At 36.3% G+C, this 22,457-nt stretch overlaps 1 protein-coding gene across 1 annotated transcript in view; it reads left to right on the top strand.

Moving 5' to 3' along the window:
- The window catches only part of GNAT3 (G protein subunit alpha transducin 3), a 56,752-nt gene extending 42,790 nt beyond the window's left edge, over positions 1-13,962 (top strand). The window contains exons 6-8 of the mRNA XM_027540341.1: positions 9,084-9,213; positions 9,405-9,558; positions 12,061-13,962. Coding sequence (XP_027396142.1) covers positions 9,084-9,213; positions 9,405-9,558; positions 12,061-12,251 — 475 coding nt within the window. The 3' untranslated portion in view covers positions 12,252-13,962. The remainder of the gene's footprint in view (positions 1-9,083; positions 9,214-9,404; positions 9,559-12,060) is intronic.
- The last annotated feature ends 8,495 nt before the right edge of the window (positions 13,963-22,457 follow it).

Below are 22,457 nucleotides of genomic sequence, written 5' to 3'. Positions count from 1 at the left end.
GGAAAAGAGGTCAGCAACTATTACAATGTAGAGCTTTAGATTTTGTAATTGTAATGTAACTATTTTCAACAGTATCATAGATTTACCCAATCTATGATACAAAATAAATTATAATTGTTTTGAATTTGAAGTTAAATCATGCCCACTATGTTCATTTCTGTTGGAACATGAGACAGCTTAGGAGTGTCTGGTTCTTATTCTCTATTAGATCTCACAGAGCAATAAATCATGTATAACTATACTTTTGTTACAGGTATGTTCATGGTTAATGTTTTCAAAATTATAAGTTATATAACATGATATCTGGGCTATACAGTCCATGGGGTCGCTGAGAGTTGGACATGACTGAGTGACTTCCCTTTCACTTTTCACTCTTATGCATTGGAGAAGGAAATGGCAACCCACTCCAGTGTTCTTGCCTTGAGAATCCCAGGGACAGGGGAGCCTGGTGGACTGCCATCTATGGGGTCGCACAGAGTCGGACACTACTGAAGCAACTTAGCAGCAGCAGCAGCATAACATGATATCTAATTTATTCTCATGATAGAATTTACTTTAATGACTTTAAGGATTATATTATTCAATAATCAAAGAACTCTTCTGTAGGCATTTTAAGTTACACACAAATTTAGTAGAAAATATATAATGATATTAACAATTACAGGAGTTTAGCAACCCCAGGCTACCTTATGATGGTTAATCCTTTTGATTCTGTTTTTTAATAACAAACAGTCAAGGGATTTAGAATGACCTCGGTGCATATTCTTTCTATCTGCAGCATCTGCCCTAATTTATTTTCAGAACTGGGCACAGGGAAAGACTTAGTGAAGCTACTTTGCTAAGACTGTGCAGTGGTAACACAGATACACACGTTGGCCCTGACACAGGCAGCCACCTTAGGACCTTATACCTAGCTTTTTTTGTGGGGATCAATTTACAACATATATAAATGTCAAATCACTAGGTGGTAAATTGCAATAATATAATTTTGTATGTCAACTATATGTCAATAAAAAGATAAAATTTTAAAAAGTTATACCAATTCTGATATAGTCAAATATGTTGAATACATCCCATTCAACACAAGAGCTTAAAATAAATTTCTACTCAGATTAGATCTTATTTTTCTGTGGTCAAATACATAAAGGATGTCAGAAATTGTTATTTTTCCAAGACAGTCACATGCTTATAGGATGAGCAAAGACATCTTACAAAAAATTAGCTGCAATAGCACTATTTTTAGCTATCCTAGACTATGCAACAACTTTGAAAGTATATAAAGGGCCTATTATTTCATAATAACCTATTCTAATATGAAGTATGAATAATCTTATGTGGTTAAATATTTGTGTGTCCAAGTCCCTTCAGTCACGTCCAACTCTTCGCAATACTATGGACTGTAGCCCACCTCTATCCATGGGATTCTCCACGCAAGAACACTGGAGTGGGTTGCCATGCTCTCCTCCATATTTAGCCAATTGTTTAACATAAATTAGTAAAATTTAATACCTTTTCCAACTGTTTAAAATGGACTATAAAACTCAACTGCTTAGTCAACTGTTTAACATAAAGCCATAAAACTTTGATGGCTTGCCCTATATTAATACCATGGGCAGTTTAACAAATAATTGATGTTCAATTGTTGCTTAAAAGCCTGACCTGTGAATTTTTAGTTACATCATACCTGTCAGGCATTTAAACACATTTTAATATTTAAGAATCCTTTCTTAAATACCACTGTTAAGGAAACATGCATTAAGTCAATCAAGCAATCAAAAAAGAAAAAAGAAAAAAAACTTTTCAAAATGAGAACTGAAAGTTCCATTTAATGTCATTAAAGCTCTAATTATCTTAACTATTCAGGCAATTAAGGATATTCAAGCCACATCGCATATCAATTCACCTCATTAATTGTTCCAGTATATTTAACCAATCCAGATATTCAGTCAGCAAAAAACAGGTTGTCCTCTGATTTCTATTATTGTTTTTCTCAGAAAAGTGATGATGAAGTGTGTATGTATATTTCTTACATGTTCCACTTTGGGAATCTCCACATTTTTTCAATGATTATAATGCTTTAGTGTTATCTGCTCAGTCATGTTTGACTCTTTGCAGCCCCATGTAGTATAGCCCACCAGGCTCCTCTGTCCATGAAATTCTCCAGGCCAAGAACATTGGAATGGGTAGCCATTCCCTTCTCTAAAGTAAGCCCCAATTAAAATTTAGAGGAGATAAACATGAAAAGACATGTAAAAAATAAATTACTACAACAGCAGCAAAATAAAATGTAATATCCAAGAGAATCAATATAAAAGCAAAACTGCAGCCACTGATCTGCTTTGCCAATGAGCATTTCAGTTCAGTAATAGCTGATGGCATTAGAAAAAAGGTCAATGCTCCCCGGACCTGTGTCTTGAACATCACTCTGCATAGGGGAAAAAAAAAAAAAAAAAACTGTTTATCAAGTGAGTCATAAAATGAGAGGATTATTAGCATGCAATCTAAGATTTTTCAGAAGCCATTTTATCAACATGAATAAAACCTTAAGACTAAGTAATCTTTGTCCTCCCTTCCCTGGGAGGCTGTAAGATATTGTGAGAGAGAGAACAGTGGGCTAAGGATCACTTACATAACTTATACCTCTTATCAGAAAAGGAAAGATATAAACATCTGAATGCAGAGTTCCAAAGAATAGCAAGAAGAGATAAGAAGGCCTTTTTCAATGATCAGCGCAAAGAAATAGAGGAAAACAACAGAATGGGAAAGACTAGAGATCTCTTCAAGAAAATTAGAGATACCAAGGTAACATTTCATGCAAAGATGGGCTCAATGAAGGACAGAAATGGTATGGACCTAATAGAAGCAGTAGATATTAAGAAGAGGTGGCAGGAATACACAAAACACCTGTACAAAAAAGATCTTCACGACTAAGATAATCACGATGGTGTGATCACAAACCTAGAGCCAGATATCCTGGAATGTGAAGTCAAGTGAGCCTTAGAAAGCATCATACGAACAAAGCTAGTGGAGGTGATGGAATTCCAGTTTAGCTATTTCAAATCCTGAAAGATGCTGTGAAAGTGCTGCACTCAGTATGCCAGCAAATTTGGAAAACTCAGCAGTGGCCACAGGACTGGAAAAGGTCAGTTTTCATTCCAATCCCAAAGAAAGGCAATGCCAAAGAATGCTCAAACTACTGCACAATTGCACTCATCTCACACGCTAGTAAAGTAATGTTCAAAATTCTCCAAGCCAGGCTTTCAGCAATACGTGAACCATGTACTTCCAGATGTTCCAGCTGGGTTTAGAAAAGGCAGAGGAACCAGAGATCAAATTGCCAACATCCGCTGGATCATGGAAAAAGCAAGAGAGTTCCAGAAAAACATCTATTTCTGCTTTATTGACTATGCCAAAGCCTTTGACTGTGTGTATCACAATAAACTGTGGAAAATTTTGAAAGAGATGGGAATAGCAGACCACCTGACCTGTCTCTTGAGAAATCTGTATGCAGGTCAGGAAGCAACAGTTAGAACTGGACATGGAATAACAGACTGGTTCCAAATAAGAAAAGGAGTATGTCAAGGCTGTATCTTGTCACCCTGCTTATTTAACTTATAGGCAGAGTATACATCATAAAAAACGCTGGGCTGGAAGAAGCACAAGCTGGAATCAAGATTGCTGGGAGAAATATCAATAACCTCAGATATGCAGATGACACCACCCTTATGGCAGAAAGTGAAGAGGAACTCAAAAGCCTCTTGATTGATGAGAGTAAAAGAGGAGAGTGAAAAAGTTGGCTTAAAGCTCAACATTCAGAAAACGAAGATCATGGCATCTGGTCCCATCACTTCATGGGAAATAGATGGGGAAACAGTGTCAGACTTTATCTTTTTGGGCTCCAAAATCACTGCAGATGGTGACTGCAGCCATGAAATTAAAAGACGCTTACTCCTTGGAAGGAAAGTTATGACCAACCTAGATAGCATATTCAAGCAGAGACATGACTTTGCCAACAAAGGTTCGTCTAGTCAAGGCTGTGGTTTTTCCAGTGGTCATGTATTGATGTGAGAGTTGGACTGTGAAGAAAGCTGAGCACCGAAGAATTGATGCTTTTGAACTGTGGTGTTGGAGAAGACTCTTGAGAGTCCCTTGGACTGCAAGGACATCCAACCAGTCCATTCTGAAGGAGATCAGCCCTGGGATTTCTTTGGAAGGACTGATGCTAAAGCTGAAACTCCAGTACTTTGGCCACCTCATGCGAAGAGTTGACTCATTGGAAAAGACTCTGATGCTGGGAGGGATTGGGGGCAGGAGGAGAAGGAGACAACAGAGGACGAGATGGCTGGATGACATCACTGACTCGATGGACATCTGAGTAAACTCCGAGAGTTGGTGATGGACAGGGAGGCCTGGCGTGCTGCGATTCATGGGGTCACAAAGAGTCGGACACGACTGAGCGACTGAACTGAACTGAACTGAACGTCTTATCAACTAAATATTTGACTAAAAAGGAGAATAGTTACTCTTCACACATATGTGTTAATATCAATAGCAGAGGTCAGAGAAGATAAGTGATCAAAGTCAGGAGATAACCACATGGCCCATTAAAAGAATGCAACACAACCCTTGGGAAGGGGAAAGTTTTAAAGTTTTACACAGTTATCTGTTTGACAACACAAAAAGCTATTTTCTGACCTGGGGAATGAAGGCTCCACAACAAATATGCTTCTACTCTACTTGGTGAGGATTTGACAACTAACAGTAGATAGATGTACTTGTTAGGACCTGTAGTCTAAGGAAGCAGACCTAATGAACTTTGCAACAAAGCTTAACACTCACAACATAGCTGTCATACATAAAGAACCTAACATGGCACCTGCTACACAGCAGCCTCAAGTATCAACTGGATTAATGAGCCTTGTTTAGAGAGATAATTGTATCTATCTTATACCTTTATGGTGGAGTTTAAATAACTGTTGACTAAAAGTTTTAAAGTCTGAATGCATATTTATCATCCTTTCTTCCATAAGGATGTTTACTAAATTATAAAAATTAAATTTGTTGGCTAATTTTTACATATTATAACCTTTAAGTCAAAACTGTCCTCTTCCTCCATTTATATTGCAAGTCTGAAACTGTAGAGGGTTTGGTAATTAGCAGCACTTACAATAGTCTTTGAAAGTGAAACTGAAAGTCCCTCAGTCATGTCCAACTCTTTGCGACCCCATGGACTGTATAGTCCATGGAATTCTCCAGGCCAGAATACTAGAGTGGGTAGCTGTTCCCTTCTCCAGGGGATTTCCCAACCCAGGAATTGAATCAGGGTCTCCTGCATTGCAGGTGGATTCTTTACCAACTGAGCTACCAGGGAACCCCATAATAGTCTTTATTGACACCAAATTTAAATTTCTAAACCACGCAACTATCGAACTCCTAAACATCGTCTTCAATAATATGAGCAACTTCTCTTTCAATATACTACTAAATGGAGTGATTTTGCATTGGTACACATATTTGAGGAATTTTAGTTCTATACGTCTGTTCTTTACTGGATTAATATGTGAAATATTAAGCACTAGAGAAGTACAATGTGTGGTACTTCTGATTATCTTCAATAAGTCTGCTGACTGATATTTAATACTCCAATATTGTTATTACCTTTGAAATATCTGTACAGGTTGGGTGTTCCTTGGTATTGAATATTTAATATTTTGGGATCAAGCTATTATGAAAGCCCTGTAATTTTTCCTTTGCCTCTAATCTCTTCCTCATCAAATCTGTCTTCAGATTTGAACTCAGATCAAAGTGACCTAACAATAAGCACACAAGCAAATGTTAATACCCCAGTTCAAAATCACCTATGGATTGCCATTGACCACGATATAAAAACTGGTCTTCTCATGTAATAGAAAAGACAGAAAATCTATTTCTGGTCTAACACCTCAGGCTTACTCTTGGGTGCTCAAATCCTTTGTTCTTGCTTTTGCTCTTATTGCCTCTATCTGGAACATTCTTTTTACACACTGTCTTCTCTGCAGTTTCTGATGCACACACAGACCACACACACAACTACCACCACTACAACCAGATCAGAAGATTCTCAAGACTGAAACTCTGACACTTAGAATGTAATAAATGCTCAATAAATATTTGCTGACTCAGGCCATAAATTTCAATATTTTACCGTAATCTTTACATTCTCCAAAATATAACTATTTGTCCCAAGCATGCCGTGTTCTCTCATTCCTTGATGACTTTGGGTAAAAATCCTCCCTCCATTTCATTAACATGGAAACTATTCATTTATTTGCAAGTATTTACTGCATGTTTATTATGTTATAGGCACAGTGCCTGGCACGGGGAATATAACCATCTCCAGTGTAGATAAGGTCCCTGCCCTCATGAGACCACTATTCTATTAGGGAGATGATAACTACTAAACATATGAAAAAAACACAGTTATTGATTGTGACAATTACTATAAAAGAAATGGAGTGATACAACAGAAAATAAATGGGCAGCAGAAAGAGTTAACAGTTTACAAAGGATGCTCTAGGTGGCTATCTGCAAAGTCTCGATATTGATATTAAAACCTGAACATTGAGGGAAAAAACAGTCTTATGGAAGGAAGAACTGAACCATGTTGCCTGGAAGGGAGATGCACTGTGCAAAAGTCCTAAAATAGCAAAAAGTTAGATTTATATTAAAGGAACTGAATGAATAGCATTGTGATTGGATTGCATTGAAAAGAAGAATGGTAGGAAAATGGCATCTGGTCCCATCATTTCATGGGAAATAGATGGGGAAACAGTGGAAACAGTGTCAGACTTTATTTTTTGGGGCTCCAAAATCACTGCAGATGGTGACTGCAGCCATGAAATTAAAAGACACTTATTCCTTGGAAGGAAAGTTATGACCACCTATTCAAGCATATTCAAGAGCAGAGACATTACTTTGCCAACAAAGGTCCGTCTAGTCAAGGCTATGGTTTTTCCAGTGGTCATGAATGGATGTGGGAGTTGGACTGTGAAGAAGGCTGAGCGCCAAAGAACTGATGCTTTTGAACTGTGGTGTTGGAGAAAACTCTTGAGAGTCCCTTGGACTGCAAGGAAATCCAACCAATCCATTCTGAAGGAGATCAGCCCTGGGATTTCTTTGGAAGGACTGATGCTAAAGCTGAAACTCCAGTACTTTGGCCACCTCATGCGAAGAGTTGACTCATTGGAAAAGACTCTGATGCTGGGAGGGGTTGGGGGCAGGAGGAGAAGGGGACGACAGAGGATGAGATGGCTGGATGGCATCACTGACTCGATGGACGTGAGTTTGGGTGAACTGCGGGAGTTGGTGATGGACACCGAGGCCTGGCGTGCTGCAACTCATGGGGTCGCAAAGAGTCGGACATGACTGAGTGAACTGAACTGAACTGAACTGAAGCTTGCAAAGGTAGGAATGAACAAAAACAACTAGAACCTTAGAGGTCATCAAAAAAAAAAAATTTGTGTTTGATTCTAAGGGCTTCCCTGGTGGCTCAGTAGTAAAGAATTTGCCTGTAATGCAGGAAATCCAGGAGACTTGGATTCAATCCCTGGGTCAGAAGATTCTCTGGTAGAGGGCATGGCAACCCACTTTAGTATTCTTGTCAAGAAAGTCCTATGGACAGAAGAGTCTGGTGAGTTACAATCCATAGGGTCACAAAGAGTCAGACATGACTGAAGTGACTGAGCATACATTAACGGGAAAAGAAGCCTTTGAAAAATTGTAAGCAGGAAAGTGGTATAATAAGATTTACTTTAGGATAAAATTCTGAGTGCTGTGAGAATTTGTTTTTAGAGCTTTTAGAAACAGGGAGACCAATTAGAACATTTCTATAGTGTCCCTGGTGAGAAACTGTAGTGGCTTGTACAAGAGAGGAGTTTCAAAGGAGTGGATGAATTAGAAACTGCATTTCACATGTGCACTATATGTAAGATAAGGGAAAGAGAGGGATTACAAAGGATTCCTAGCTTCTTTATTGAGTTTCTCTGTCCACATTGGTGCTTTTTACCAAAATACAAAACCAGAGGGAGGGCCAAATTTTCAAACATCTCATTTAAGTTTCATGATCACTCAGGGTGATTTCTTAAATCTCCCTCTGGGCTCATATTTTACCTTCTATGTTAGAATATATATAGACATGAATCTGAGCAAACTCCGAGACAGTGAAGGACTGGGGAGCCTGGCATGCTGCAGTCTGCGGGGTCACAAAGAGTCAGACGTGACTTAGAGACTGGATAACAACAACAAATTAGAATATTTATTACAAAATATTATAATAATTTATTTTTCTCTTTACAAGACAGCAAGCTCATTGAAGACAGTGACTATATCTTTTTATCTTTGTGTCAGTAGGTTTAGCACAGTGTCGAGTACATAGTAGGCAGATGATAATTGTTCAAATGAATGAATGAATGAATGAATGTAGGAGGAGCTCAGTGAACAAGCAAGACTTGTAGCATCAGAATTATGACAACTTTCAATCTTCCCTGGGCTCTAGTAATTTAAGAATACAGATAGTCTTTGATCAAAATCTCTAAGGCCAACAGGTATCTTACTAACACTTCAAACTACTGTAAATTTCCCAGTTGCTCAAAGTCAGTATGTGAATTATTTTACTCTACCCCGTGTAAATACATGCTAAGTTGCCTCAGTCTGACTCTCTGTGACCCTATGGACTGTAGAGGCTCCTCTGTCCAAGGGGATTCTCCAGGCAAGAATGCTGGAATGGGTTGTCATTCCCTCCTCCAGGGGATTTTTCCAACCCGGGGGTCAAACCCACGCCTCTTACATCTCCAGCATTGTCAGGTGGGTTCTTTACCACTAGCGCCACCTGGGACACCTGCATGAAAACCAAAAAATAAATAAAAGTTCTCTTTTTCTTGTCCTTGAGCTGCAAGTTGCCCAAATAAGTCTTACTTCATAATCAGTAAAAATTAAAAGACTACCTTTAAACAAGCATTCATTTATAATTCCAAATGTTTGTCTTAATGTAAATTTTGGTGGATATTTGTAAGATTCATTTTTCTGTTATCTTTACTTTTTTAAAGGATGTTTGATGTAGGTGGACAGAGATCTGAAAGAAAGAAATGGATTCACTGCTTTGAAGGAGTTACATGCATTATATTTTGTGCTGCACTCAGTGCCTATGACATGGTTCTGGTGGAAGATGAAGAAGTGGTAAGTCTAAAAGGAAGACAAGATAGAGGTAAAAAATAAGCTTTTGTGATTTCCAATATGACTACCCCATTCCCCAACTCAATTAAGAACTTCCAAAGACAGATGCTATTTCTAGATCCTTGTTCATAGTCCCCACCATTAATATCTTGCAAACAACAATCCTACACATTTTCATCTTTTATATCTAACAGAACAGAATGCATGAAAGCCTTCACCTGTTCAACAGTATCTGTAATCACAAGTACTTTGCAACCACCTCCATTGTCCTGTTTCTCAATAAAAAAGATCTCTTTCAAGAAAAAGTTACCAAAGTGCATCTTAGTATCTGCTTTCCAGAGTATACTGGTAAGATTCTTTTCCTTTAATTCCAAAGTAGTAAATTCTTGTATAGAGATACACTTTTCTATCTGGACCTTGATGTATAATATTTAGGAGGTTTGAGGCTATGATACTTTTTGAGTCATGTGTATGGTTCACATTGGAAAGAATTTTACAAATTAAAGAGGAAACCCTCTCTACACTGCCTGCAATAAAGCAAAGCTCTAATGAATAAAGGGGATGTGGTTAGACCAAACAGGGCTGAGACTCCATATAATGTATCAAATGGCATTGCAAACTATATTATCTTAAAAATTATGATAAGTATACATTTTATTTCAAATTGGCATTTTTTAGATATTTCCCAATGAAACCTTGTAACGCTGTACTAGATCTTAATGACTCTTCAAAGTCAGAATTAACTTTTCAGAGGAAGATCTTTAATCAATTTGAGAATAGTGTCAGCTTTTTTCCAGTTTTCCTACCTCCTAGAGTTTTAGTAGGAGAAGGCAATGGCAACCCACTCAAGTACTCTTGCCTGGAAAATCCCATGGACTGTGGAGCCTGGTAGGCTGCATTCCATGGTGTCGCTAAGAGTTGGACAGGACTGAGTGACTTCACTTTCACTTTTCACTTTCATGCATTGGAGAAGGCAATGGCAACCCACTCCAGTGTTCTTGCTGGAAAGTCCCAGGGACGGGGGAGCCTGGTGGGCTGCCGTCTATGGGGTCGCACAGAGTCAGACACGACTAAAGTGACTTAGTAGCAGCAGCAGCAGAGTTTTAGTACTGACGCTGTTTGCTATTGACTATAAATGTCAGGTTCTCTAGAAGAGTTGTATTTCTTTTGGAGACTGTTGTTTTTTGTAAATAGTTACATGCTCTGTTGTTAATGAAACTGTGTTAGATGGAGATATTTATGGTTTAAACATAAATATGGACTTCCCTGGTGGCTCAGTTGGTAAAGAATCTGCCTGCAATGCAGGAGACCTGAGTTTGATCCCTGGGTTGGGAAGATCCCTTGGAGGAAGACATGGCAACCCATTCAGTATTCTTGCCCGGAGAATCCCCAAGGACAGAGGAACCTGATGGGTTACAGTCCATGGGGTTGCAAAGAATTGGACACAACTGAGCAACTTAGCTCAAGCATAAATATAAACCTAGTTTACCACTTAGATATGTGGGTAGCCCAAATGTGCTAGGGTTGTGGCACTTTGTCAAAATAGCTACTTAGGCTAATCTATAATGACTGCTTATAGCTTTTTTATTTATAAATATTAATTATATGCTTATACATTTGTCATGTAATTAAGTATAGTTACATGAATGTTGTATTGAATGTTACAAATTAAATATAGAATCATAATTAAGCACCTTATGTGTTCCAATAGGTTATAATCTTTATTTCTTAAAGCAATTTTTAGTTGGTATAAAAAGTGAACAGAAAATAGAGAGTTTTCATATATTTTCTCTCTGGTCAGTTCCCACCATTTGCCCTATTATTAACATCTTGACTTGGTGTCATTAATTTATTTTGTTACAACTGATGAGCAGATATTGATACATTATTAACCAAAGTCCATGATGATATTTTACATCAGAATAAACTCTGTGTTACACAGTCTGATGGGTAATACCAAACGCACGTCAGGTACCCAGCTTTCTAGTGTTACACAGAATAGTGTCACTACACTAAAACTCCCTGTGATCTACCTATTCATGTCTTTTGCCTCACCTCCAACCCTTACAACCACTGTTCTTTTTACTATTACTACACTTTTGCCCTCCCCAGAATGTCATATAGCTGGAATCTTACAGTACATGCCTATCACTTTTTAGCTTTCCTTCACACAGATTTTTTTCTCTCTCCTACCTACCCTCAAAGTCCAGCTCAAACACTACCTCATTATGTATTCCACTCATCTTCAATTTCCATTCTTTTCTTTTAGTTCATGTTAACACACATGCACACAAGCATGCACATATTTACAAGCATAGTCTTTGACATACATCCAGGCTTTCTTACTCACTCTGTTGTATAAATACATTAGTTGTTGCTGTTGTTTAGTCACTATGTTATGTCTGACACTTTTGCAACCACAGGAACTATAGCCTGCCGATCTCCTCTGTCCTTGGGAATTCCCAGGCAAGAATTCTGGAGTGGGTTGCCATTTCCTTCTCTAGAGGATCTTCTCGACTCAGGGATCAAAGCCATGTCTTCTGTATTGGTGGGTGGGCTCTTTTTCACTGAGCCATCAGGGGAGCCCCAAATATGTTAGTAGTTCTACTATATTTTGATGTTTTCATGCAGAGATTACATTTTAACCACTTGAAATCCCCAGTAGGGTAAGCATAGTTTCCAACACAAAGTAGATGTTATATAAATCCCTGATAATTAACTATTGCCATTTTGATTTTTTAATCCTGAGCACATCAAACAGCACACAAAGTAAAATTCTAAAGATTATTTATAATTGTATGCTTTTTAAATGCAATTACGGTTTACTTCTTTAACTTTTTTTTTAACAAGGTCCAAATACATTTGAAGATGCAGGGAATTACATCAAGAACCAGTTTCTAGACCTGAATTTAAAAAAAGAAGATAAGGAAATTTATTCCCACATGACCTGTGCCACAGATACTCAAAATGTCAAGTTCGTGTTTGATGCAGTTACAGATATAATAATCAAAGAGAATCTGAAAGACTGTGGGCTTTTCTAACTGATGCTTTTTTTCTTCCACTCTTGCTCATGTATACTTTTCAAGATATAAAAGGTCCTGTGTGATGTATTCAGTTTTAATAGATACTAACTTGTATAACTAGTGTTGTAAGGCAAAATTTTTCACACAAACATTTTAATGTATTATCACCTTTCTTTGGTAAGCTTTGATTTATTTGAATTAGCAAGGATTGGGGTGTCTTATGTCTTCAGTTCTGAAAACTGATACATTTTGGTAGTGCTCTTGCTGTACATATCAGTGACACTGAATTTTCTTGGAAGTAAATTCTGCATTGTGGCCTATTTTAAAATCATAGAACAATGGGGAAAAAAACAATGTATTCTATATTATTTCCATTGGCCAGAATTTGAGAGGCATTCATTTTTGCTGATAATATATCTGTGCTTATACCATAGAAACATTCAAAGATGATACATGTGGCATTTTATTGGTCAATTACTCCTTTTCAGCCAGTGCAAATGAAATGTTCACTATACATGTGCCTGTTGATGGAAATTACACATGCCAAAGAAATGCATACAATTTTATCTGCTACTTTTCCATAGGAAGAAAAAAGTATTAATGCTGAATTTACCTTTAGAATTGAGGATTTCAATAATGTATTTTTGTACCAATCCAACTGAAAACTGGGGACCATGTGTGATCAAGACAGTGTAAGACTGCTCAGGCTGAAGAGTCATCCTCAATGGAGTACTCCTTTCCCCCATTTTATTTCGGAGCAGCGTGGAACATTATTACAATTAATGGTTTGAGGACAATACATCGTGACCACAAGAGAAAAAAAAATAATTAAATATCTTAGCACTAGTGTGTTTTAGCTTTGTGAATAAGAAGTAGGAAGTAAGAGTAAATAATTAGGAGATTTTTTTAGAAGAGAAACATTGAGCTTCTTGTTTGTAGCATATGCTCCTTTCTAATGTTATATGGTATGCTAATGGTCAAAGCCTACTCTTTAAAAGATTATTTGGTGCATTACCAACACAATCATTATTTATGAACAGAAAAGATGACTTTTTTTCCTTTTTTAAAGTGTGCATCACTTACAACATATATTTTTAAAACATGTCTGATATCATTTAACTTATCCACTTGTCGAAGGTGATATATAGGTCAGAATAGGAGATCAGTGCATAAGATCTATAATTACTCTGAAAAGAGAGCTAATTAGATTAGATAATTAGATGAGATGAAAGGAATATAAATTAAGCAATTTGCCAATCGGTAGCTCTGGTGGATTTAGGTAGCCCTGTCTCAGTGTCACGGCTTCACTGTTCTGTAATACATTTCCAGCCTAAGCACGTAAGAATGATCCCCATTCAGTGAGTAACCTTGACAAGAGCATTTCTGGCTTTATTTTCAAAAACACAAGGAGTTATCAATAAATACGATCGAATAAAAATGTTATATTAAGAGCAATTAATTTGAAATTTCTTTGCAAAATACAAGTTATTAAGGAGCCTAAGATAACAAAGACAAACGATGCACAAGAAATCATTCAGTTCAGGCGCTCAATACATTTTTCTGGCTGAAAACCATTATCTATTAAACAAGTCCACATTTTACTAGGAGCTATATAATGCTTTGAGATTTTAAATTAAGATTACAAATACTATCATTTTATCCATTACTTTGTCTTTTTGTTCTCCTATTCTACTTTAATCTATTTTTCTCTATCAGTGTGAAGAGAATGTTCCAGAAAGTAATTTTTTGAAATAGTATTACTATTATAATTTATATTTTGACTCTGATTTATGCTTAGAGTTCCTATTTTAGATAACATAGGTAGAAAGGGTAAGGTCAGAAATGGTCTTTTAAAAATATATAACTCATTTTGATCTTAGCAAAAAATTAATAGACATCATTTATTTATGAAATCTTGTTCTGAGAACTTTAAAAATATATGTTAAACTACCAAACTAAAATTAAAGGTCAGTTGGGATTATCTTTTTAAAAACTGTTCGATTCCTTCCAATTCTGTAATTAAATTTTAAAAAAACTTTTCTTCACAATCAAGAACAATTACTATGCTAAACAATTTTAATTAAGAGAAATTTTTAGTAGGGAAATATAAATGTTTGTATTATTTCTTCAATGATTGTACACATTAAAACTGAATTTATGATTTTACTTTTTAAATTTTTCAATTAAAAAAAAGGTTGGAGTGGATACAAAGAATTTGAGATTAAACAAAGTAACAGAATGGGAAACATAGGAAGTTATACTTCAGCTAGAAGAAACTCACCTTGAGACTAGAAATGTTACAACTGATAAGACTCAAAACTTCTATTTCAACTGAAAATTCAATCTTTTAGTAATATTTGTCATTCAAAAATTCAAAAGTGATTATAATGATATTTTCCTTTTCTGTTATTTGAGGCTTTTCTTCCTGACTCAGAATGTTTTATAACCCTCTTGTCTTAGATTTTTAATATCCCCAACTCATAACTGTCTAACATATGTCCAATTGTAGACACACTGCGCTGCCTCAGAAATCTGGTGTGGGCTTACATCTAACAGGGTCACTAATAACCAGTTCTTGCAGAGTTCTTCCAGAAGCATGAGCTGAGCAACAAATAAGTTTTGCCTCTTGGAACTAGTGACTGGAGAGTTAAATGAAGAAGAGTATTAATTGGGTAATATCTTTGTGTCAAAATGCAAAAGTTGACAACTTTATGAAGAAGGTCTATGGAAAGGGGGTTTCAAATTCTGTTGAATCTACAACATAACTTATAGATATCCAATATCCTACTGATTAACAACATTTATAAATAATTAACAATTTTCATGTATATCACAAAAATAGGCTCACTACTTTTATAGGCCGTGAGCCTGTCCTAATACACATTTTCTTACTCAATCCAATATCCTATTTTAAACACAAAAGGTATTTTTAAATACTTGACAGAGAATTACTCAGACTTAAAATAATCAAACACTATGTATACGAGGGAAAAAAATATTTTCTGTTGTCTTAATATGTTTTCACAGTGCTACACCACATGTAGAAAGGTGATTAATGTGTATCTACTAAAAACAAAATAGTTGTAAAAACTATAGGAGAATTATACATTCTCTAACTTGGAATAACTTTACAAATAGGAGAGATAACAATCTGCCTAAGTGGAGGGTTATAACCATCACTCCTCTGCCTAAGGTGGAGCCAGGATTTACTGGAGAATATAACCAGCTAAGGCCCTCATTCAAAACATTTAGGTATTTTTCTATATTTTTACAAACTAGCCTATAGCCACTTGGGGGCACACTTATATCATGTGTTTTTCTACTCAAATATTGCAAACATAATAAATTTGGATTATTGGTAACGTTAATGACACAGATAATAAAATCCTATTAGGAATCACGGATCATTTTGTGTTTCCAGCTCAGTAGTACATCATAATTTTCTGATAATCATAATATGCACGATCTTAATCAAATTTTTGAGTAATGGCTATTAAAACAGCTTGAAATTTGTTTGATATTATACAGATATTTAGTTTCTTTGCATGCTTTTATTTTCTGCAATTTTCAAACTATTATTAAATCTAAGTAAACATTAATTTTGCAAAGTGTATTTTTCCATTAATTTGAATTGTTTCTAAAATCTTGATTAGCTTATAGTGAAAGAATAATTTGAAGCCTAACAATTATGTTTTGTGAATAGTTATTAATTAGATGCTTATTAGTGTGTTATCTTTTCAATAAATCAAAGTAAAATTCCACTCTTCTAATAATATTAGCCATTCCATTATTCTTTTTATTACAACTTTTTCTGTAACCACCACTGCACTAAATCAAGAGGAAAATGAGTGCTCTGTGACATTTTTCTATCAACAACACTGCCACTAACAGCACATTTTTCACTAGTAATAGTACAATTGTTATTTTAAACCACATTTGTCACACTAATTAAGAAATAAATAGAGTCACAAGAAAGAAAAAGGAAGAAAAAGACCCTAATTTACTTCACAAGGACAGTAATAATCCTCTAATTATTATACCTTTCAGGTAAAGAATAATATGTGACACACAAATATAGTGATTGTTTGAAAGACATTCACATTTTCTAAATTGGTCAGATTAAAACAAACAGCACACATATGGAATGGAAAATCTTTTTTTCAATGCATATTGCTGTGAGTTTCCTGAAAAACAAAAGTGGTCAAATATGAAATGCCAGTATAATATCAAAACCAATGCAAACTGTCTTTTAACATATTAAAAGTCTTACATTGGAGAAAATTCTGGATGACTGTACATATAGTTAGCACATGAAAGTTCAACACGAAAAGCACCCCATGTAAAACACCAAAGAAAAAGATGATCTATGCTGTAACGATCTTACTCAGTTAAAATCTGAATATTTAATGACATTTTTGAAATACTGATGGACAAGTGTACATTTGGGGCTTCCCTGGTAGCTCAGCTGGTAAAGAATCTGCCTGCAGTGTAGGAGACGTGGGTTCAATCTCTGGGTTGGGAAGATCCCCTGGAGAAGGGAAAGGCACCCACTCCAGTATTCTGGCCTGGAGAATTCCATGGACTGTATAGTCCATGGGGTCACAAAGAGTCTGACACAAATGAGCGACTTTCAGTTTCTTTCAAGTGTACATTTATATACAGCACAAATTAGGGAAGACAATTCACCAACAAATGAAGTGCTTTGATTTCCCTTGGAGTTAAAGTCAAGTCATTCATCACAGTGAGTCCACTAGTGTTTACTTTCTAGCATATCTGAGAAAGAACAACAAAGAGTAACTTCGTGTTGTTACTCACACATACCATGTGCTCCCCTATAATACCTCCATAATCATCTGTACCTTTTGAACCAAAAGGTAGAAAATTTCATAAAAAACATACAAACCACACGGATTACATCTAAAACAGACAAAAGTGCATGTTCATTTTGATAATTCTGTTTTTTTGGTAAATATAAAAAGAAGCATTGCTTCATCATCTAAAGCAGCAGCCACACTGTTTTGCTCGAAAGCAGGAGAGGAAGTATCTGGGCAGTTATATTCTAGACCACCACACATGAAGGCTCATTAAACTTAGATTTCATGAGCAAGTTACTCATCAGGCATTTTATCCTGAATCTGAGGCAAGAAGTCCTCTTGAACTACATTTTTCCCTCAAGGACAGGTGATATGGTCACGGTAGGAAACTCTTGGCTGTGCTTGAGAATTGGCATTTAAATCTCAGTTTTGTCACCAATCATGCCCCTGTGAGACATTGAACACAGTCTTTTTCCACGTGGCTGCTTTTCTTATCTACAGATGAACAGAATACATTAAACAATCACCACAAACCAATACACTCTGAGCTCCTGAATCAGCAACATCTTTGAACACTGATACCAGAGTAAGACTGTCTTAATTGTGTATTGAAAGAAAACAACAGCAGGAAGAGGAATGATATGTAAAGAGTCTTTAATTAGCACTTAAAATGTGACTTAATAAAATATGTGACTTTCTCCTCTTTTCACTGCTCAATTGAGCACTAGACGTGTTATTTCTTCCTGGAAAGAATAGTCTAGCACCTGGCATTGCCCCTAGTTAAGACTTCACCAGGAGGACAACTCATAGTTCAGCCAGGTATAATAGAGCATCCATTACCATCCAAAGAAGTAAAACTGCACTGATTCATGTTTTAAAAAAAATGTTAAAGACCAATGTAACAACTTATGTTGCCAAACACTCAATTATATGCTTAAAATGAATGAACATATAAGTTATACCTCAAAACAATAATAATGATAACTTAAAAAGAATAATATGGCACCCGTTCTCCCCCATAATATCTCATATATGTAATGGCATTAATACGTTTTTAACAAATTAATAAACAATAAGGTCATATCCCCCATAATGACCTCTCTAACTGAAACAGATGAGTACTAAACTCCAATATCTCTGTCTACCCTAGGATATAGGTCTGCCCTCCCCACAAACTGGGTTGCCCAAGAGTAATAAATCAGTTCTACTTTTTTAAAATTCCTGAAAGCTTAGATCACTCTCATGCTAAAATATAGTTTCAGGTTAAATCTAGTAGTCAGGGCACAGGCCCTGGTCCTTCACACAGTAGGTCCTTAGCTCTTGCTGTTTTATTGTCAGGACTGCCCGCTCCCACTCCAGGCCTTATGGGCTCCTGCTTATTCTTCAGATTTTAAATCAGTGTTGACATCTTGAGACGGCGGTTCCCAGACCTCACAGATACAAGTTCACCTGCTTCATACTTTTATAGCTTTTTATAACAAATTTACTCTTTATACCTTGCTAACATTTACAATGAAATATTTATGTGTAGGTTTGATATTTGTACACAGATATCGATGCATATTTGTTTCTCCACTTTACTGTTAGTTTCCTGAGGGTGGAGCCAATATGTGGGTTTTCCGCAGTTGCGTTTGAGGCAAGCAGTAGTTGTTCAGTCGTGTCCAATTCTGCGCGACCCCATGGATTGTAGCCTGCCGGTCTCCTCTGTCCATGAAATTTTCCAGGCAAGAATGCTGGAGTGGGTTGCCATTTCCTCCTCCAGAGGGTCTTCCCAAGGCACAGATCAAACCCGGGTATCCTGCATTGCAGGCAGAGTCTTTACCATCTGAGCCACTGTCTTAAAGAATATTTGTGAATTACTCAACCAAAAACCAATGATTGTTCACCAGTTCTCCTTGAAAGCTGCTTTTCATTTAGCTTCCAGAATGCCACACTTTCCTGAATTTTCTCCTGTCTCTCTGCTTCTTTCTCAAACTCCTGACTATCCTGTAAATGTTACTATTACTGAAAATACTTACCTAGACTGGGTTTTCCGCAGTTGTGTTTGATGCAAATGGTAGCTGTTCAGTCGTGTCCAACTCTGCGTGACCCCGTGGATTGTAGCCTGCCGGTCTCCTCTGTCCATGAAGACAGACAAATTTATTATAAAAAGCTATAAAAGTATGAAGCAGGTGAACTTGTATCTGTAAGATCTGGGAACCCCTGTCTCGAGATGTCAACACTGATTTAAAATCTGAAGAATAAGCAGGAGCCCATAAGGCCTGGAGTGGGAGCGGGCAGTCCTGACAATAAAACAGCAAGAGCTATTCTTATCTAGAAACCAGAAGTACTTAAACCTTTATTTTTCTTTAACTAAGATCAGTTTCCTGATCCTTGGATGTATATTTTAACTGCCTTTGGGGACATGATCAGACAAGTAAAATGCAACACTTAAAAAATTAAACTCAGGATTTAGTAAGTTTAATTAATCTCAAAAATCTATCCCTCCTCCTGTGATCTCTCAGTTGATTATTCCAGACCTCAGGTTCTACCCTACTTTCTCTCATCTGTTACCTATCTTAAATTATTCAACAAGTTCTATTATTGCTCTACACCTTAAATATTTCTTTATTTGCTTTTTTTCTATCATCACCACCCCTGTCTAGTTCAAGTCTCTCTCTTGCAGAGATTCCTGGCACAGTTCCTTAAACTCTCTGCCCAACATCCATTCTTGCCACTCCCTGTCTATTCTCCACCCAGCTGACAGGATGGACTTTCTGAAGTGCAGAACAATTACATTACAGGGCTTCAGATGCTTCCATGGCTCTCCATTGTCATAAAGTCCAGCTGCCATAACATCTAGATAGTCTCCCTGACCTGGTACCTTTTTTCCTCTCTAGCCTATCTTTTGCCATTCTTCAGTCTAAATCCACTTGCAAATGTGTTCCCTCCTAAAACACTGTCCTTCTCATCCATTGATTAATTAACGCAACCTGTAGGTTTTGACTTTTTTCAGTTCTCTCCTCACCTGCCAGGTCTTGGCTAACTACCGTTCTATGTGCTTGTTCACCCTGTATCTCCTTCTCTGTGAGCCTTATCGTGATAAGGAAGGCAAGTAAATTCATGCTCTATTACTCTGTGTGTGTATTTTACAGTTTTTAACTCTATCTTAATGTTCCTGGTGGGGCAGAAAGAAATAAAAATGTCTAAAGAAAATGATGTATCATAGTAAAAGAACATCATTTGTTTCTCCTCAATTCAGACTTACAAAAAGTCTTGAATGCATTTGGCAAAATTTCCAATTGGTAAATCAATATACCAATTTAATATTCTAAACAAGTTTACATAAATATGTCAGTAATCTGTTTCCCAAAGCCATTTACCACATCCTATTGGTATCAGTAGGAAGAGACAAGTTTATAGAGAAGTCAAACACATTACTGTTGAGAGAAGTTTTAGCTAATCCTATACTAAAGACAACTGAAAGAAAACAATACCAGTCTTGCTTTTCCTGCCAGTCTGACACCTCTATAAACAGAGATACATCTAAACGTCCCAGAGATTTGAAATGAGATTTTTGATCCAGAGAAGCCATATAAGACATATAGATTTTTTTTCTTTTTGAAGTTTTGGGTAATGAATAGCTGAACATTACAAAATCCTTAATAATTAGTCCATTTATATAAAAAAATAAGCTTTAAAGTGTGAGCATTGCCTTAATTGTTCACAAAGGGAGAATTACATCACATAAAGCACAATCTTAGAACAGCAAAGTCTGTATTAGTTGTTCAGTCATGTCCAACTCTTTCGACCCCTTGGACTGTAGCCCACTAGGTTCCTCTGTCCATGGGATTCTCCAGGCAAGCATACTGGAGTGGGTTGCCATTCCCTTCTCCAAGGGATCTTCCCAACCCAGGGATTGAACCTGGGTCTCCTGCATTGCAGGCAGATTCTTTACCGACTGAGTCACCAGGGAAGTCTAAAAATAGCAAAACCCAACAATAAAAGAATTAATGTTTAGAATTTTTAAACATTTGTTTAATAACTTTTTATGATATTTTTTATATAATTAGAAGATTTAAATTTACTGCTAATATTTTTCTATTCTTTTTGTTTTTGTTGTTAAGTCTCCTCAAGTCTTTCAAAAGCAACTTTTATCTCCTTAGCAGGACTGAACTTGCTCTGTACACAACCACCTTACAAACAAATTGTATTTTCATCAAAGTATCAGTCCCTTTTAAAGTTAGTTCTCTCTATACTATAAATAACCCTTACCTGGAACATTCCAGAAGATTATCAAACATACTTGATCAAAGTTCTATTACAGCTTTTCAGAAAATGCTTACACTTCAAAACTTGCAATGTAACTTGGAGAATTTATAAACAGATCAATGACCCTTTAATATCTATAAATATAAGTAGATAATCTCTGTTAGTCATCAGTCGTGTCCAACTCTTTGCAACACCTTGGAATGTAGCCTACCAGGCTCCTCTGTCCATGGAATTCTCCAGGCAAGAATACTGGAGTGGATTGCCATTCCCTTCTTCCAGGGATCTTCCTGACCCAGGGATTGAACCTGGGTCTCCTGCTTTGATTCTTTACCAACTGAGCCACCAGGGAAACCAATAAGTAGATAATAGTGGAACTCTTATTAGTGTGTTTTCCATAACTTGAATCTATTATTTTCCTTAAAATTTCTCACATTTAAAAATATTACATAAAAGATACTTCCTTCACTGAGATGCATAAGAATGTTGGTGATAGATTTCAATGGGAAGTCAATAAAAACTTAATCTTGATGAGGTTAGTAACTGTGAGCTTTAGGTTTAGGTGTTTGGTAATTTCCATTAATCATATGAGTGTGTATGTGTGTATGTTTAACAGGAAGAAAGACCATAGGCCTCTCATGGAGTAATAATTGATTTAACTTACGGGGGAAAAAAAAGACTTTCAAAGTGAAAATATTACTTTTTAGATTTCTTCTAATGTCCTTTCTTAAATTTTTAAATCTATCAAATCTAGTAAATCTTAATATTTTTTTTTTGCTGTAAATTAATAGAGCCAAGTTGCTAAATACAATTGCCTTCATCACCTCATGCTTCATGAAGACCTAACATACCTTTGCTAAACATTGTTTTTAAAATGTGTTTTAAACTATTGAAACCTACCTGTCCTTCTTGAACTCATTATTTAAGCCAACCAGTTGGGAATTTTAAATTTTTCCGATATAATTCATGAGACTTTTTAAATGATTACATAGAAAAAAAGCTTAAAGAATCGATAAATTTCTACTGTCTATGGACTGTGCTATCTCTCAGTTGTATTTCAATTCTAAAAATGTAACCTTTGAAATTTAAAGAGATTTGAAAAAGCAAATTCTCCTTCATGCATGATCAGACAAAATGACAAGCAGCTTGCCATCTATTAAAC

This window comes from Bos indicus x Bos taurus, chromosome 4 (assembly GCF_003369695.1).
Source record: "Bos indicus x Bos taurus breed Angus x Brahman F1 hybrid chromosome 4, Bos_hybrid_MaternalHap_v2.0, whole genome shotgun sequence".
Classification (NCBI taxonomy): domain Eukaryota; kingdom Metazoa; phylum Chordata; class Mammalia; order Artiodactyla; family Bovidae; genus Bos; species Bos indicus x Bos taurus.
The sequence above is the reverse complement of the archived record's forward strand: the minus strand, read 5'-3'. Positions and strand labels throughout refer to the sequence as shown.